The sequence below is a fragment of the Mobula hypostoma genome, chromosome 4 (assembly GCF_963921235.1).
Source record: "Mobula hypostoma chromosome 4, sMobHyp1.1, whole genome shotgun sequence".
Classification (NCBI taxonomy): Eukaryota; Metazoa; Chordata; class Chondrichthyes; order Myliobatiformes; family Myliobatidae; genus Mobula; species Mobula hypostoma.
This window is the reverse complement of record NC_086100.1, coordinates 128232776-128252556: the sequence shown is the minus strand read 5'-3', so window position 1 is coordinate 128252556 and position 19781 is coordinate 128232776. Positions and strand designations below refer to the sequence as shown.

The 19781-nt window shown below is 40.7% G+C and overlaps 1 protein-coding gene across 3 annotated transcripts in view; it reads right to left on the bottom strand.

Moving 5' to 3' along the window:
- fhdc1 (FH2 domain containing 1) overlaps positions 1–19781 on the bottom strand; it is a 106451-nt gene that overhangs the window by 5870 nt on the left and 80800 nt on the right. For all 3 annotated transcript variants that reach the window (XM_063046494.1, XM_063046495.1, XM_063046496.1), the window contains exons 5-11: positions 15613–15698; positions 15419–15519; positions 14099–14169; positions 13890–13997; positions 13527–13597; positions 4527–4644; positions 521–685 (exon numbers count right to left, since the gene is read on the bottom strand). In XM_063046494.1, the coding sequence (XP_062902564.1) occupies positions 521–685; positions 4527–4644; positions 13527–13597; positions 13890–13997; positions 14099–14169; positions 15419–15519; positions 15613–15698 (720 nt within the window). The remainder of the gene's footprint in view (positions 1–520; positions 686–4526; positions 4645–13526; positions 13598–13889; positions 13998–14098; positions 14170–15418; positions 15520–15612; positions 15699–19781) is intronic.

Here is a 19781-nt window from a genome sequence, read left to right as displayed (position 1 = left end):
TGCCAGGACCCGCCTTCGCCCCTTCTCCTGTCAGTAGAAACAGTTCCACGGGGCTTAGAGGCTAAGCCACACTTGAGGGCCAGAAGTTGGACTTGGTAGTCAGAGGCTATTTGAGGCGCATGCTGCAAGGAGCATCTTTAGGTAGTGGGAGCTTGTCCTCACTACCATTCCTCGGCTTGACAGTGAGACTATCAAAAATAAGACCATAAGATATAGGACCAAAATTAGACCACGTGGCCCATCAAATCTGCTCCGCCATTCAATCATGGCTGATTTATTTTCCTTCAACCTCATTCTCCTGCCTCTCCCAGTAACCTCTGATGCCTTACTAATCAGAAACCTATCAATCTCCACTTTAAATAAACCCAATAAATTGCACCCCCCCACAGCCAAATGTGGCAATAAATACCACAGATTTACCATACTCTTAACTAAAGAATTCCCTCCTCATTTCAGTTCTAAAGGGAACTCCACTGAGAGATGTCATATGGCAGGGCGGTGGAATTGTGTGCCCACTTACCTTGACAGCTTTTTTGAACCTATCACAGAAGTCTTGAAAAATTTTGAAACATTCTTCTAATTTCATTGTTTCTTTGTCTTCGCAGAAGAAATCGATGAGAGTATGGGCTTCTGTCTGCAATTCCGTCTGCTCTCTCTCCAATCTCTCTACTTCTCTCAAAGCTTGCTGCAGTGTAAGATATATATTATGAAAGTAAACATCAGATTAATATTAAATAATAGTCCTTTATTTTCAAAAATTATAACTGCAAAAAGTCCAAGTTACATTACATTAAACTGACCCTCAAATCTGATCATCAGAACTATAATACTTTGAAAGATTCTGTAAAAGTAGCTTTCTTGGTGTTCTATAGTAATCAATATTTAAGGAGCAGATTAGTCTTAAAGATAACCAGTACATGCCTTTTAGTAAAATCATTAAATAATGAACCTCATCTGTTATGTAGCCCAGTGTATAATGGCACAGTACTTTCTCTACTGATTTACTGAATATACTCAAAGAAGAGTCAAGAATTATCGGGTACAGGTTGGGGTGTAGGGAGGGGAGTGGGAAGTAGATAGGAAAAGTAATACTATAATCAAATCAGGGACCATAATGGCTTCTCCTGCTCCTATTTAAAATAGAAACATAGAAAACCTACAGCACAACACAGGCCCTTCGGCCCACAATGCTGTGCCCTCTATTTTTCTAAGCTCCATGTACCTATCCAAGAGTATCTTAAAAGACCCTATTGTATTCGCCTCCACCACTGTCACCGGCAGCCCATTCCATGCACTCACCACTCACTGTGTAAAAAACTTAGCCCTGACATCTCCACTGTACCTACTTCCAAGCACTTTAAAACTGTGCCCTCTCGTGTTAGCCATTTCAGCCCTGGGAAAAAGCCTCTGACTATCCACGCAATCAATGCCTCTCATCATCTTAAACACCTCTATCAGGTCACCTCTCATCCTCTGTCGCTCCAAGGAGAAAAGGCCAAGTTCACTCAACCTGTTCTCATAAGGCATGCTCCCCAATCCAGGCAATATCCTTGTAAATCTCCTCTGCACCCTTGCTATGGTTTCCACATCCTTTCAGTAGTGAGGCAACCAGAATTCAGCACAGTACTCCAAGTGGGGTTTGACCAGGGTCCTGTATAGCTGTAACATTACCTCTCAGCTCTTAAACTCAATCCCATGATTGATGAAGGCCAATGCACCATATGCCTTCTTAACCACAGAATCAGTCCGTGTAACAGCTTTGAGTGTCCTATGGACCCTAAGATCCCTCTGATCCTCCACACTGCCAAGAGTCTTAACATTAATACTATATTCTGTCATCATATTTAACCTACCAAAATTAACCACCTCACATTTATCTGGTTTGAACTCCATCTGCCACTTCTCAGCCCAGTTTTTCATCCTACTGATGTCCTGCTGTAACCTCTGACAGCTCTCCACACTATCCACAACACCCCCAACCTTTGTGTCATCAACAAATGTACTAACCCATCCCTCTACTTACTCATCCAGGTCATTTATAAAAATCACAAAGAGTAGGGGTCCCAGAACAGATCCCTGAGGCAAACCACTGGTCGCTGACCTCCATGCAGAATATGACTCGTCTACAACCACCCTTTGCCTTCTGTGGGAAGCCAATTCTGGATCCACAAAGCAAGGTCCCCTTGGATCCCATGCCTCCTTACTTTCTCAATAAACCTTGCATGGGGTACCTTATCAAATGCCTTGCTGAAATCCATATACACTACATCTACTGCTCTACCTTCAATGTGTTTAGTCACATCCTCAAAAAATTCAATCAAGCTCGTAAGGCATGACCTGCCTTTGACAAAGCCATGCTGACTATTCCTAATCATATTATGCCTCTCCAAATGTTCGTAAATCCTGTCTCTCGGGATCTTTTCCATCAACTTACCAACCACTGAAGTAAGACTCACTGGTCTATAATTTCCTGGGCTATCTCTAATCCCTTTCTTGAATAGGGGAGCAACATCTGCAACCCTTCAATCCTCTGGAACCTCTCCCGGCCCCACTGATGATACAAAGATCATTGCCAGATGCTGAGCAATCTCCTCCCTCGCCTCCCACAGTAGCCTGGGGTACATTTCATCTGGTCCTGGAGATTTATCCAACTTGATGTTTTCCAAAAGCTTCAGCACATCCTTTTTCTTCATGTCTATATGCTCAAGCTTTTCAATCCACTGTAAGTCATCCCTACAATTGCCAAGATCCTTTTCCGTAGTGAATACTGAAGCAAAGTATTCACTAAGTGTCTCTGCTATCTCCTTCGGTTCCGTACACTCTTTTCCACTGTCACACTTGATTGGTCCAATTCTCTCACGTCTTATCCTCTTGGTCTTCACATACTTGTACAATGCCTTGGAGTTTTCCTTAATCCTGCTCGCCAAGGCTTTCTCATGGCCCCTTCCGGCTCTCCTAATTTCATTCTTAAGCTCCTTCCTGCTAGCCTTATAATTTTCTAGATCTCTATTATTACCTAGTTTTTTGAATCTTTCATAAACTTTTCTTTTCTTCTTGACTAGCTTTTCTACAGCCTTTGTACACCATGGTTCCTGTACCCTACCATCCTTTCAGTTTCATTGGAATGAACCTATGCAGAACACCACGCAAATATCCCCTGAACATTTGCCTTATTTCTGCTGTACATTTCCCTGAGAATATCTGCTCCCAATTTTATGCTTCTAAGTTCCTGCCTGATAGCTTCAAATTTCCCCTTACTCCAATTAAACATTTTCCTGACTTGTCTGTTCCTACTCTCCAATGCTATGGTAAAGGAGATACAAATGTTTGTAGAATTGTGATCACTATCTCCATAATGCTCTCCCACTGAGAGACCTGACACCTGACCAGGTTCATTTCCCAATACCAGATCAAGTACAGCCTCTCCTCTTGTAGGCCTATCTACATATTGTGTCAGGAAATCTTCCTGAACACACCTAACAAACTCCACCTCATCTAAACCCCTTGTTCTAGGGAGATGCCAATCAATATTGGGGAAATTAAGATCTCCCATCACGACAACCCTGTTCTTACGTTCTTTTTTTATTTCTTATGTTCTTACCTAATTCTGTGAGAGTTGCTGTCTTAGATAACAAATTCTCCATCTTCACTTTCACTATTTACAGAAAGCTACAGAAATTTTACAAGATAGAACCAAGACCCTCCAGTTCTACAGCCTTGTAAATTTATTGCACCTCTGTATTTCATAAGCATTCTTCCTTGAGTGTGCATATTTTCATTAAATATTTCACTCCTACTACCAGAAATAAAATACAAACATAAATGAATCAAACTCTGTTAACGATGATTCCCGTAGAAGTTGCATATTCAGAATTTGTTCCTATATTATCACAGATGTTAGATTTTAGTATCCACTTTTACGTTGTCATTAAAATACTAGAATTTTCTTGCACTGCTATTGACCCAATGAAGTTGGATTTTATAGTGTTACTTAATTTTGAATGAAGTCCAATTTTTAAAATGGCACCCAAACCTTTGTAGCATAATAATTATATTCTTTTTGGTCTCTTTCAAAAATACTGAACAGATATTTAATACTATAATTATGCCAGAAACAGAATACTCTTTGTTTAGGGATTGAATATGGATTTATTACACACAAGGGAAGACGGCCACAAGTCATCAATGTACACAACAATTGTATGTTACTTGATCTCCCTAGTTGTGGGTTAAATTCTGTACTCAAAAACTAAACTCCATGTATTCAAACAAATATATTCAAACAAAGCCCATGAGGAACATTGGACATTTGAGACAGGCACAATGTGAAGAGATTAAGATTACCAGTAGACCAACAGACAGACCTGAATTTGTTAATCTTCATAGTTTGGGCTATCTACTGAAAGAGCTTAAATGCTCTTCTTAAATAAAATGCAGTCATCAGATATTTTTAAGACCAAAATAATTAATGCTCTATGTTGCTGTCATTTGCACATGCACAAGTGGACTTTTACATACTGGCTCACCTGAATGAAATCCCCCATTTGATGAAGTAGTTCAACATCTTGCTTTAAGTGTTCTTCCATCCATTTTGTTCTACTGGTGAGTGACTGTAGGTCAGCTTTAATGTTATCAACTGACAATCTGGAAGGAAAATGATTAAAACATTTTCGAATTTCCTTTAAAAATACGAGACACTAGCAATACCACTGGCTTGTCTCTGGAGAATCCTCAATGTACTACTGATCAATAATCAAGATGCAGTATTATGATGGCGAACAACTGATTTCATTTCATAAACATATTCATTGAGTGACTATAATATGTGCACGAATACCAATAAGTACAACTAGTGATATCTGTAAAAATGAACATATCCATATTCAATTTTCTTTAAAAAACAAGGACAGAGAATAAAATACATAACAATTGGCTAACTGTATTAAATAAAGGCAAGGGCTTAACATCTCAGAGGTTGAAATTGCATCAAATGCCATTATCCAAGCTACTTTATCCATTATTTTATTTTCATATTTTAAAATCTTAAAAGCTGAAAATGGGAACTTAAAAGCATGCAGCACCATAGAGGACCTTTCTAGTTCCTTGCTTTGTTTTGAACCCTGTCTCCTTCAACAAGTACACAAATTAATCAATCACAATCTACCAAGGCACTTGACCTATGGTTAAGTGCTTTCATGGTTTAAAGTATGCTGAAGCAAATGAAAGTGGTTGTCTGAGACTAATGCACATTGGAAACATTATCAAAGTTCACGAGGATAAAGAAATATCATGATTCTAGAGAAACAAGCTATGTGAAAAATGTCAGATTGAAAACCCCAGTATTCTATTGATCCCACGCATACGTGCCACACTTTCTGAAAACCATCAAGACTAAACAGCATATTAACTGCAAACTACTTTCCCTTTTTTCAGTAAAACAGCCACACTATTATCCTGTCAGCCCCACATATCGCAGGTACTTTGTGTGAAATAAGCAATGGAAATTAATGCTCGGTCATCTTGGTTAATGCAAGCACATATTAAATTACTAAGCTGTCCAGGGGCAAATATAATCACCTTTTTGACAATAATCAAATCTCAATTTCCAATTATTTAAGTCTTACTAGCATTTCAGGAATTTATCTTTAAGCCAAAGAAATATTTTTCATTTTTGGTCTCACTTTCAGTCCAGAGCTTGTGTTTTGTTTTGTTTCGGAACATGAGCTGCCTTTTTGAATGGGTGCAGTCATGTAGTGAAGGAAGTCCCACAAGGTCATTTCGTAGCAAGGCCCAAGCCCTAGTCAGTATTGATTAAAAAAAACAGCAATGTATTCCCAAGTCAGGAAAGCCTGCACTTTGGAGAGAGTCCTGCAGATGGTGGTGTGCTCATGCACATGCAGATGGTAAAGATTGCAGATTTGGGATAGTGCTGTCGAAGCAGCTGAGATAAGTAACTGTAGTGTACTTTGCAGATGGCACATGTAAAAGCTACAAAACAATTGTGGGGGTGAAGAGAATATGTGTTTGGGGTAGTAGATGGGATAACAATCAAGTGAACTGCTTTGTCCTATATGGTGTTCAGCTTCTACAGTATTGCAGGAGCTGCATACATCTAGGCAAATGGAGTGTTCCATTATGTTCCTGACTTACACCTTGCTGATAAGGTAATAGGAGGTAGGACACTCAACATAGAATACACAAGCCCTGACATGCTCCTGTAACCTCAGTTTTACGTGGCTAGCCTCAGGATGTTGATGGTAGAGACTTGGCAATGGAAACACCATTGAACATCAAGGGTAGATACACATGTGTGTGGCAGAACCATCAATTACCATATTTCAGCCTTTCTTGAATGTTGCCTAGATCTTGCTGCATGCAGGGTTATACAGGTTCATTTTCTGAGGCTCTTCAAGTAAAATTGAATCACTGTGCAATCACCATCAACCCTCGCCACTGCTGATATCACGGTGGAAGGAGTATCACTGATGACAACTTGGTCCCCTAATCTGAGGAGAGACATCCTCGCCATAGAGGGAGTACAAAGAAGGTTCACCAGATTGATTCTTGGGATGGCAGGACTTTCATATGATGAAAGACTGGATCGACTAGGCTTATACTCACTGGAATTTAGAAGATTGAGGGGGGATCTTATTGAAACATATAAAATTCTAAAGGGATTGGACAGGCTAGATGCAGGAAGATTGTTCCCGATGTTGGGGAAGTCCAGAATGAGGGGTCACAGTTTGAGGATAGAGGGGAAGCCTTTTAGGACCGAGATGAGGAAAAACTTCTTCACACAGAGAGTGGCGAATCTGTGGAATTCTCTGCCACAGGAAACAGTTGAGGCCAGTTCATTGGTTATATTTAAGAGGGAGTTAGATATGGCCCTTGTGGCTAAAGGGATCAGGGGGTATGGAGAGAAGGCAGGTACAGGGTTCTGAATTGGATGATCAGCCATGATCATACTGAATGGCGGTGCAGGCTCGAAGGGCTGAATGGCCTACTCCTGCACCTATTTTCTATGCTTCTATGAAGCAGCTGAATATGGTTGGGCCTTGGATACTGCTCTCCAGCAAAGTGATGCCTGTTGTGATACTGAAATGATTGACCTCCAACAACGAATCATCTTCCTTTGTATAGGGTCTGACTCCAACACAAATATTCTCACACTCTAAGATCTAGTTCTTTCATATGAGATGAGATCTTCAGCCAAATTGTCCTGATGAAACCCAAAATGGGAAATTGTAAGTAAGTTCCAAGGATACCTTCCATTGCATTGCTGATGCCTGAGAGTAGACCGAATAGTTGGTGCCCAACTGAACTGGATCTGTCCTTTTCACAGATAAAATCTGTCAGGCATTTTTTCCAGATCGTTGGGCAATGTTAAGTCCAAAACCTAGCCATCGCTACATAATGGAATGTGGGAATTCCTTCAGAACCATTTCAGTACCAGTTGCAGTGTAAGATCATAAGACAGGAGCAAAATTAGGCCATTCAGACCATTAAGTTTCTCCGCCATTTCATCATTCCACAGACTCACTACCCTCTGGCTAAATAAATTTCTCATCTCTGTTCTAAATGTTCTATTATGAAGCTGTGCTCTCTGGTCCTAGGCTCCCCGACCTAAGGAAACATCCTTTTCACATTGCTCTATCTAGGCCTTTCAACATTTCAAAGTTGCTGGTGAACGCAGCAGGCCAGGCAGCATCTGTAGGAAGAGGTGCAGTCGACGTTTCAGGCCGAGACCCTTCGTCAGGACTAACTGAAGGAAGAGTGGGTAAGGGATTTGAAAGTTGGAGGGGGAGGGGGAGATCCAAAATGATAGGAGAAGACCTTTTTCTCCCTCTGTCCCTCTGAATATGCCTCTTGCCCATCCTCTGGGTCCCCGCCCCCCCGTCTTTCTTCCCGGACCTCCTGTCGCATGATCCTCTCGTATCCCCTTTTGCCTATCACCTGTCCAGCTCTTGGCTCTATCCCTCCCCCTCCTGTCTTCTCCTATCATTTTGGATCTCCCCCTCCCCCTCCAACTTTCAAATCCCTTACTCACTCTTCCTTCAGTTAGTCCTGACAAAGGGTCTCGGCCTGAAACGTCGACTGCACCTCTTCCTACAGATGCTGCTTGGTCTGCTGCGTTCACTTTGATGTATGTTGCTTGAATTTCCAGCATCTGCAGAATTCCTGTTGTTTGCCTTTCAACATTTGCTAGGTTTCAATGAGATACCCCTTTACTCTTCTAAATTCCGGGTCCACAGCCTTCAATCGCTGCTCATATGATAACCCTTCCATTACTGGAATCATTCTCTTGAATCTCCTCTGAACCATCTCCAATATTAGCACAACCTTTCTTAAATAAGGAGCCCACAAGTGCCTTATAAAGCCTCAGCATTACATCTTGTTTTTATATTCTAGTCCTCTTGAAATGAATTTGCCTTCCTCACCACCAATTCAACCTGCAAATTAACCTTTAGGGAATCCTGCACGAGGACACTCAACTCCCATTGCACCTCAGATTTTTGAATATTTTCCCCGTTTAGAAAACAGTCTCTGCTTTTATTCCTTTTACCAAAGTGCATGACCATACACTTGCCAACGCTGTATTCCATCTGCCACCTCTATGCTCAGTCTCCTAATCTGTTTAAGTCCTTCTGTAGTCTCCTTGCCCCTGCACCCATCCTCGTATCGTCCGCAAACTTAGCAAAAGCCATCTATTTTATCATCCAAATCATTGACATACAACGCAAAAAGAAACAGTCTTAATACAAACCCTGTGAAACACTGCTAGTCACTGGCAGCTAATCCAAAAGGGATCCCTTTATTCCCACTCTTTGCCTTTTCCAAGCAATGCTCTATCTAGGCTAGTATCTTTCCTGTAATACTTTGGGCTCCTAACTTGTTAAGCACCCTCATGTACAGCACTTTATCAAAGGTTTTCTGAAACTACAAGTACTCAACGTCCATGGATTCTCCTTTGTTAATCCCGTTTGTTATTTCCTCAAAGAAGTGGGCTGAGAAGTGGCAGATGGAGTTCAACCTGGAGAAGTGTGAGGTGGTATACTTTGGAAGGACAAACTCCAAGGCAGAGTACAAAGTAAATGGCAAGATACTTGGTAGTGTGGAGGAGCAGAGGGATCTGGGGGTACATGTCCACAGATCCCTGAAAGTTGCCTCACAGGTAGATAGGGTAGTTAAGAAAGCTTATGGGGTGTTAGCTTTCTTAAGTCGAAGGACAGAGTTTAAGAGTCGCGAGGTAATGATGCAGCTCTATAAAACTCTGGTTAGGCCACACTTGGAGTACTGTGTCTAGTTCTGGTCGCCTCACTATAGGAAGGATGTGGAAGCATTGGAAAGGGTACAGAGGAGATTTACCAGGATGCTGCCTGGTCTAGAAAGTATGCATTATGATCACAGATTAAGGGAGCTAGGGCTTTACTCTTTGGAGAGAAGGAGGATGACAGGAGACAGAATAGAGGTATACAAGATATTAAGAGGAAAAGATAGAGTGGATAGCCAGCGCCTCTTCCCCAGGGCACCACTGCTCAATACAAGGGGACATGGCTTTAAGGTAAGGGGTGGGAAGTTCAAGGGGGATATTAGAGGAAGGTTTTTTTACTCAGAGAGTGGTTGGTGCGTGGAATGCACTGCCTGAGTCAGTGGTGGAGGCAAATACGCTAGTGAAGTTTAAGAGACTACTAGATAGGTATATGGAGGAATTTAAGGTGGGAGGTTATATGAGAGGCAGGGTTTGAGGGTCAGCACAACAATGTAGGCCGAAGGTTCTGTCCTGTACTGTACTATTCTATGAATTCCAACAGTGTTCTCAGTTAAGATGCTCCCTTAAAGGCCACTAGTCTGACTTTGGCCTTTTTTATCATGTGCCTCCAAGAACCCCGAAACCACATCCTTAACAATCGACTCCAACATCTTCCCAACCATTGAGGTCAGACTAACTGGCTTATAATTTCCTTTCTTCTGCCTCTTGCCCTCCACGAAGAGTTGAGTAATATTTGCAATTTTCCAGCCCTCCAGAACCATGCCAGAATTTATTGATTCTTAGAAGTTCATTACTAATTCCACCACAATTTCTTCAGCTACCTCTTTCAGAACCTTGGAATGTGGTCCATCAGGTCCAGGTGACTTAACTACCTTCAGACCTTTCAGTTTCCCAAGCACCTTCTCCCTAGTAATAGCAACTGCACTCACTTCTGCCCTGACACACTCGAACCTCCAGCATGCTACTAGTGTCTTCCACAGTGAAGACCGATGCAAAATACTCATTCAGTTCATCCGCCATTTCATATCCTCTGTTACTATCTCTCCAGTGTAACTTTACAGCAGTCCAATATCTACTCTCTTTTTCTCTTTATGTATCAATACATCCGTCTTTAGCTTCTCCCTCTCAAATTGCAGGGCGAATTCTATCATATGATCACTCTTTCTTAAGGGTTCCTTTACCTTAAGCTCCCTAATCATATCCAGTTCATTACACAACACCCAATCCAGAATTCCAGATACTCCAGTAGGCTGAACCACAAGCTGCTCCAAAAAGCCATCTCAGAGGCATTCTACAGATTCTCTCTCTTGGGATCCAGCATCAACTTGATTTTCCCAATCCATCTGCTTATTGAAATCCGCCATGACTAACATAGCATTGACTTTTTGTCATACTTTTTCTATCTCCTGCTGTAATTTGTGGACCATATCCTGGCTATTGTTCAGAGCCCTGTAATAACTCTCATCAGGGTCTTCTTATCCTTGCAGTTTCTTAACTATACCCACAAGGATTCTACATTTTACGATTCTATGTCACCTCTTTCTAAAGATTTGATTTCTTTTTCTTTATCAGCAGAGCCACTTCCTCCACCTCCACCTACCTGCCTGTCCTTCCGATAGACTGTGTATCATTGGATATTAACCTTCCAACTACAATCGTCTTTTAGCCATGACACAATCAGTACTGGAACAGCTTGATTGTGGAGAGCACGGCCTCGTTTCTTAAGTTAAAAACATCAAACATTCTGCTGAAGGAACTCATCAGGTTGAGCAATATTTGTGAGGGGAAAGGAATTGTTGATGCTTTGGGTCGAAACAAACAATTCCTTTTCCCTCAGCAATGCTGCTCAATCCACTGAGTTCCTCCAGTAGGTTGCTTATTACTTCAAATTCCGTTATCTGCAATCTTTTGTGTCTCTTTAAGTCAAGATACTATCTTGTCCCATTATGTTTGCAGCATCAATGGTCTTAGCCATTGCTTGATTGGTTTGAAGACTGGCTTCTATGATGGCTTCTCAAAAGGAAACTAGGAAGGATTATTCAGTCAGCACTTCTGATTGAATATTGTTGAATGAACTTCAAGTGTGTCTTTAGCACTCGTATGCCGAGCCCCTTCAACAATCATTACGATGACGTCTTTGGAGCCTTTTCTTCCTGTCTGCTATTTGTCTAGCAGCACTCACAACCTGAATGACTGTAAAACTTTGACTAGAACCATTACTAATGAGGTCGCTTTACCCTAGTGCACATTTCTCTTGTTGTTTAGCATAGATACAGTATAGTCCCACTTTGGTGTTGTCAGCTTGGGACCTCATGTTTTGATATTTCTGGTATGGTTACGTATGTCTCCATCTTATTCCAACAATGACCTATCTGCCCGTGGCTTCCATTGTTAAAAGTAGGCCCAATATTAACCTCAGGAACAGCACCTCAAATTCCATCTGGGCTCATCATAACCTCAAATTCAACAACTTCAGCTAACTTGCTTTCTTTGCTTGTAGCAGAACTAGCTGGATCTGCTGTGGGTCATCGATCGGCAACACTGGCACAACTTTTTTTTCTTCATCAGCATGGTTTTATCTGCTGGGCATTTTGTACAGCTATGCAGCTTACCACTTTTGTGTTCCTTGATTTATGTTCTCTTTCTTTCCTAATTGCCCATCAATCGGATAACTTCATCGATAGTTTATTCTCACAGCAATCCTGGTCTTACCCTATCAGAAATTCCTTTTAACCTACCAATCCCGCAACGGTCTGTGCAACCTAAAACTAATTTTACTTCTCTCTTTCCCATTTCTCACAAATATTCTTTAGACATCGACAGATGCTACATGACCTACTTTGTGTTTCGAGCAATTCCTGCTTTTATTCAAGGTTAGAGACTGTAGAGGTATATATTCCTGCCCAGGACCCATAGCAGCCCATCCATGCTCAGTTTTAAAATGTCAGATCTGTTCTACTTCTATCCATTTAGCATTATTACAGAGCCACACAATACCTTGTAGGAGGTCCCAGGGTTGAAATGGGTCTGCAGGAAAAGTAGTGGTCATTCCTACTGATGGTGCTATACACAGATATATCAGCAACAGGTATATTGATGAGATCAAATTCAAGTAGGATTATCACTTGTGTTGCTTTGCTGACAACTTGCCACAATCCTATGTCCTTTAGGATTTGATCAGTGCAAATTAGGATTTTGAGCGGCGCATTTAACTCTGCTTTAATACAGCAATTATTACACAGCAGAAGGGTAAACACAAGGGATTCTGTGAATGTTTGAATTCCAGAATAACACACAAAATGCTGGAGGAACTCAACATGTCGGGCAGCCTCTAAGGGGGGGAATCTTCAGTCAACCCTTTGGGCCAAGATCTTTCCTTTGGGGTCCTGATAAGGGGTCTCAGCTCAAAGTGTCAACTGTTTATTCCTCTTCATAGAGTTTGTTTGACCTGCTGAGTTCCTCCAGCATTTTGTGCGTTACAGCAGGAAGGTAGTTAAGAACCAACAACACTGTTGTAGGTCTAGAGTCAATTTACACCAGGATAGATAAGGATTCTTACTTTGAGGAACAGTAAACCAATTAAGTTTTAAGCTGAAAGATCATCTGCCTGCAACATTAACCGAATTTCTCTCACCATAGATGCAGGACATAAAAACTAAAAATGGAGTATTCTGATAATGAAGTGCACATCTTTCAACATCTGAGAATTGAAATGTGTAGTTTATTTAACCCATCCTGCTCACATCTCAATGAACAGATCAGGGACCGAATGTACAAGCAGTCTCTAGACAACACTTGACACAGTGCTTTTGCCGACAATGCTGAGAGGGTATGTTGCTCAAATCTGTGACTGCAGTTTCCAACACGAACAGTCAGGTAATAACAAAGCTAAGCAGCACTAATGTTTAGATAGTAGACTGCAGGTACGTGATGGAAACAAAAAGATAATGAAAAACACAAACATTTCATTACGCTCAGCTGCAGGTGGGTTTGGTTTTGGAATATCTGGAAAGTGTGTCTAAACCAAAAGGGTTTGGGTGTCTTCCAAACTTTGCTATTAGAAAATAACTCTTCTGGATTCTACTTAACATTTTTTAAGATATATTTATAATTTGATTATCATTTCCTCAAATTGCTGCTATATTTGTTTTCCCACAGCTGATTTCTGTGTCTTTATGTGACAGGGAAGGGTAAGAAAGTAATACAGTGAGAGAGGGGAAAGGAGGTGAAACAAATAGAATTCAGCCATTATTACCTGGCTGCCTCCTGAATGTGCTGTAGCTTCTCAGGAAAAGATGAAAGACCAGCATCCTTTTTTTGTGCTTCCTGTTTGGAAAATGCAATCATCATTACTGGCATGTTCCCTTTTGTATGAAGAACAGATATCACAACTAAAATAATATTTTATCTTCAAGTCAAAGAATTTTGTTATTTACAAATAGTCATTCTGATGTGCTGAAGGAAAAGTGATTTAAGAATTAAGATCTTCTGGAGGTGGAAGTGCATCTTATGAGTGAAATTTTTCAGTAATTCCTATTTTTTGAATTGAAAATTATCTACTTTTGAATCAATTCCAGGGCATAGTAATTACGGTAAGAAATAACACACAAATACAAACCAGAACGACAAAGTGGAGCAAGTTCATTCCTGGCTTGTTTGCCTTTGTGTCGGCCAGTTTCAACAAAGAAGATAATTTGAAGCCCACAGCATTTCCTGCATAACCTCCCTGCAGAGAAATGGGAAGAAACCATCAATGGAGAAGACAGACACACAGAAGCTTTGTGACACCAAAATCAACAAAAAGAGGAAGCAACATAAATCACTTACAGCATTCATGATGTTGCCTGCCTGCAGAACTAAATGTAAAATCGCATGAAGTTCCTCACAGGTCATCAGTTCTGCAAAATATTAAAAATAAGAGTTCCAATCAGGCTAATTATGAGATATTTCCAGCAAATTTTAGAATGGTTTAATTGAGTACCCACTTCCAAGCTTTCTTCCTTCCATTTTTTAAAGGTGTGATACCTCTGTTGGGTTTGTTTCTTGGACAATATGAACCCTTCCTTAAGTGAACACTACTTGCGCAAGACTCTAAACAGTGATTGATGGCATCTGAATCGTGAATATGATCCACCCTAATGAGCCTAAGTCATTCTCAAAGATGCACATTCCACTCTCACTCTCTCTGTCACACACTCATATCCTCTCTTATCGATGCACACTCATTCACACTTGGTTTTAGCGAGGACCAATGAATTGTGAGAACCACAGCTTTGTTATTGCCTGGGTACAAAAGATTTGAGTTTGAATGTGAACACTAATATGGAACCTGGCCTGTATCATACAATAGAACAAATATAATGTGTCATGTAATAATGTTAAAAATAGGAGTACATGTACTGCCATGAATAATATCATTATTGATCTTTTACCTCAGTGCCACTCTCCTGCACCAATCTTGTATTCCTTGATTCCCATATCTAAAAATCCATTGACCTCTGACTTGAATACTTTCAAAAACTTAACCTCCATTGCTTTCTAATGTAAATAAATACAGATTTTCAAATTCTGAGTTTAAAAAAGTCTTCTTAGTCCTAAATGGGCAACCCTTTACTTTTGGGACTGTATTCCCTGAATGTAGATACCCAAATCCCACTTACTCTTGACAAAGTTCCAGAAGAAATGTGTGCATTTTAATGGAACCTTCCCTCAGAAAGTACAGATCCAGTCTGCTTAACCTCTCCATATTCAACACACTTAATAAATCTTCTCTCAGAGACCAGCACAGAATATTACAGATGTGTTCAGTTTTATTCAATTGGAGAAAGACATCTCTACTGCTGTACTCAAATCCTCTTACAATAAAAGCCAAACCAAGATACAATATGACTTCCTACTTGATGCAAGTTACTTTGTATATAAAAATACTGAGATCCTGCTGAACACCAACGCCTTTAATTTCTAACCATTTAAAACATTTTTCAGCTAAAATGTGACTTTTTTCTGGACCATTTTTCCTGGCCTTTCTGTTGTACCTGTCTATATTTCTCTGAAGTCCTTGTGCATACTCTTCTTATCTATAGAACAGATTTTTTCAACCAAGTAATAAGCAAGCAATTTCCTTTAATTCACCAGTGATTTAATTACCTTTTATAGCTGTTTGCATTGCTTTCATTTCCTTGGATAATGCCAAGCAGGCAGGAGTAAACTCTTCTTTAAGAATCATGGCTTCCATCCGAAGAGCATAGCTGCAAACCAACAACATTGTTCAAAACAATAGATCAATAATTTGTATATTTAATATTAATTATGAAGAACTGTGTATTACACTGCTATCTTACCTTGGGACTTGTATCAACATGACCATGAATGAATCTGCAAGTGACAACTTGTTCACATCATCTTTGAAGGCTTGTAACTTCTTGACCTTTAGAGAGATATTACTTAATCAGCAATAAACTTTGCCCCATTCATCTTTAACAATTACAGAGGGTGGGGAAAATTAATAATATAATTACTTTACTGTTAATTTGGAGTAGTGATAGCAAACAAAACCAATATGGGTCACCTGAAAATTAATAACCAAGTTATTTTGAGGAGCTTAATTTATGGTCATGTAAACATGTCAGAATATTGAAAGGAAAATAATAGTGAATTTGGTGCAGGGATACACAAAAATAATTTTTTTAAAGTGAAAGTAATAAGACTAAAGAGGCTAAAGGACAACAAATTCCCAGATGCTTTGCATGCCTAAAGATATTAAGAGATATGGGTGATAACAGTGTTAATGCATGAACTATAATTTTCCAATTCAGGAATCTTACATAAAATAAAATAAATCAATTATAAAACCTGCCTATCACTCTTTTAATTAAGAGAGCTAAGGGAGAAACTGGGAAATGAAAAATTAGTTACTCTGTTTACCCTATCAACCATTGTCAGGGAATTACTAAAAACTAAAGTAAGGGACCTTGTAAATCTTCAGTGAATAAGAAAAGGCTGCAGGGAATGGTAAATGACTAGTCATGTTTGGGCAACCTTACTAAATTGCTTGAAAAACTGTCTTAAGTATGGGAAGGCGGGGGAGTGGGACTAAATAGGAGAATGGATCAGCTCATGATAAAATGGTGGAGCAGACTAGATGGGCTGAATGGCCGACTTCTGCTCCTTTGTCTTATGGTCTTATGGAAATTGTTTACAGATATTACTTATTTAGATTTTCAGAAGCATCTACTAAAGTTTCTTAATAAAGCATATTAAATATAGACCAGGAATGAAAAAATGATTAATCTGCTTAGGTAATTAGCAGAGGCAGAAGTGATGGTGTAAGAATGATTGTAAAGTATTTTCATTGACAAGATGGCACTGGCAGTAATCTGCAATTATCTGCTTTGGGTTCTCAGCTGTTCACCAGATTAACAAACAAAATAATTTGTCAGATTTGGTTATAGGGATTTCAGCCAAATAAAACAAAGATTGTGGTACTGTAGGCAATGTAGATCAAAGTCAAAAACTAGAGACACCTATTAATAGATTCAATAATGAGACAAAACTGTGATAGATGGCTAGAGTTGTCCATTGACACACAGGACCAAGCTTCCAAAGGAGTTTTAAAACCATGACTGTAAGATATGACCATGGCCCATCAAGTCTGGCTGATCTGATTTTCCTCTCAGCCCCAATCTCCTGCCTTCTTCCCATATCCCTTCATGTCCTGACCAACCAAGTATCTATCAACCTCTGCCTTAAATTTACATAAAGACAGCCTCCACAGCTGCCTGTAGCAAAGAATTCCACAGACGCAACACTCTCTGTCTAAAGCAATCCCTCCTCATCTCCAATCTAAAAGGACACCCCTCTATTCTGAGGCCGAGTCCTCTGGTCTCAGACTCTCCCACCATATGAAACATCCTCTCCACATCCACTTTGTCAAGACCTTTCAGCTTTTCCGGAGCTTCACAACTGTAATGGTTAGTGTAATGGACACCTTGCTAAACATCTGCAGATCCTGGTTGGGCCATGGTAAGGAGGCAGTCTAGAACTAAGGATGACTAACTGATACATAGGCTAGTCAGAAAACACTCCTTCACAGAAGGATGATGAAAATTTTAAAATGGCTTAAAAATTTCATATCAGATTCCAGGACTGAAACCGACATTCCCATGTAACCACTTTGCACTGAAAAACAGAATAATTTTTAGAAAATCAGCTCATTTTCAACTGCCAGCTTTGCCAGCCTTTGTGCAACTCTGGCCAGTTACAGCCACTTTACTGGATTGTACATGTTATCCTAAATGAGGGTTTCAATTGAGTGCATTGCCCAGAGATCTACGAAATGAAACAGAAGTTCTCAGACACAGCACGTAAGGTTCTAGTGGAGGAGGTCCAGAAGAAGACAGAGGTCTTGAGCTCATGATGGGGGGAGCAGGGGGAGGCAAGCCTCAGAGGGAGCAAATGTGGGAAGAGAATGACCTCCTAGAGGACTCAATATGGTGCAAATAATTTATTAACTTGATACAAGTAGTCAAGATAAAATCCAACTTCATCTACTGCATTTATCTGTAAGTGCACGAGCTGCACATAGTGCAAAACAGTTAACATGCGTGTAATCCAAACACTGCATCCTTCAAGGGTGCAGTTCTTTACAGCGATGAGGCAGGCAATGCGGTTGCTACACACTTCCACCAACCCAGGTTCAATCCTGTCTCCGGTGCTGCTTATATGGAGTGTGCATGCCCTTCCTGTGACTGCATGATTTCCCCCAACACATCCCGAGGATTAGTAGGTTAATTGGCTCCTGTAAATTATCTTTAGTATGGTTTGGTGATCTGAGAGATGGGTAGTTGTTAAAAGAATCAGAGGGTGTAAATGGGTGTGTATGAGAGAACAGATTTCAGGGAAATAAGTAGGAGAATGGAGCTGATAGGATTGCTCCAAGAGTCAATCTGTCATCATAATGAACCCTGGGCGCCCTCCCAAGGCTATGGTCAACACGCCCCTAGAAGACAGCGGTGCAGCTAATGTAGATGAACTGAACACGCTGAAGAGGGAGAGGGAGAAGTAGAGAGTCTGTCATCGTGCCAACACCGGCCCCCTAGGCCTGAGTTGACTAGTTAGTAAGAGTCAATATACAGAACTGAGTAGAAGTCCTAAGCACATATATATAGCTCGGGTGTCCAAGACATTTGCACACTACTATACTTGTCAACATGGAATGGAGAGCGAGTTTGGCACCAGGCAAGGCCTTGCCATTTGATTCCAAACAACTGGTTAATTGATCAATACAGAATGTGTCTCTGGCGCATGCCACTCCCCCGCCTCTCACTTCCATTTTTCCCAACCATGATTCCCCTCTCCCTGCCCCTTCCCACTCTCAGTCCACATTAGAGACTAATATCAGAATCAGGTTTATCATCACTCACATACATCATGAAATTGTTTTTATTTGTGGCAGCAGTACAGTGCTATGTTTAAAATTACTACAGTACTGGGCAAAAGGCTTAGGCACCCTAGCTATATATATGTATAGCTTACTGGCTGTTGCCTCATTCACAATCATTACTCTGTCCTTTATGACAACATGTCAAATATGACATTTGAGATGCCTGCTAGAGGTGGGAGTGGCAGCTACCAAGGCCTCAGGCAGAGTAGTGGATGGCTCATCTGCTGTATACGGCCACTCCAGCTTCTTTCGAGAACTATCACATCTCCAAGAAATCAAATCCATCCCCATTCCCAACTCCATTATATTTCTTCACACACACCACTAGCTGAACCTTATAACCGTTTATTCTGAGAGTATGGTCCACTTCACCTCTCAGAGGTACAGGAGAAGGAAAAGGTTGAACAGTAGGAGGACAAGGGAGAGGACACAATGCTGCAGCTCTGAGACCAGCATCACATATATCATAAAGGTTAGTTTAGATTGAAGGTCCATAAAGTTGGACACACTGGAACCAGATGAGCTAGGTGGAAGGAACATCACAGCTCTACTACAGAGAAATAAACTGAGAACTTTGCACAGCAAAGGTGCAGAAGAAGCATGAAGCACTTAATGAAGTTTGGTACAATTCTCATCCTACAAAAACCTTCCAGATGGGTACCTAATGATTCTGCTACCAGCTTGGCCTGTGGCTAGATTCTTGAGCCCATGCACAAGGCTTAGCCAATGGTTTGCAGATGGTGCAGAATTTGGAGATGTTATTGATAGTGAAGAAGATTATCATAGATTACAGGGGGCAGGGTGGATTTTGATCAGTTAGGAAGTGGGTGAAGGAGTAAGGTTGAGATAATGAAAGTCAAACCAGCATAGGACTTGTACTATGAACGGTAGGACACCAGGGAGGATAATAGAACAGAAGGACCTATGATTTCAAGTTTTGTTGACGGCAGCATCACAGGTAGACAGGATGGCGAAAAGGGCATTTGGCATGCTGGCCTTCATTAGTTAGGGCATTGCATATAGGAGTTGGCACATTATATTGCAGACGTACGAGTCACTGGTGAGGCT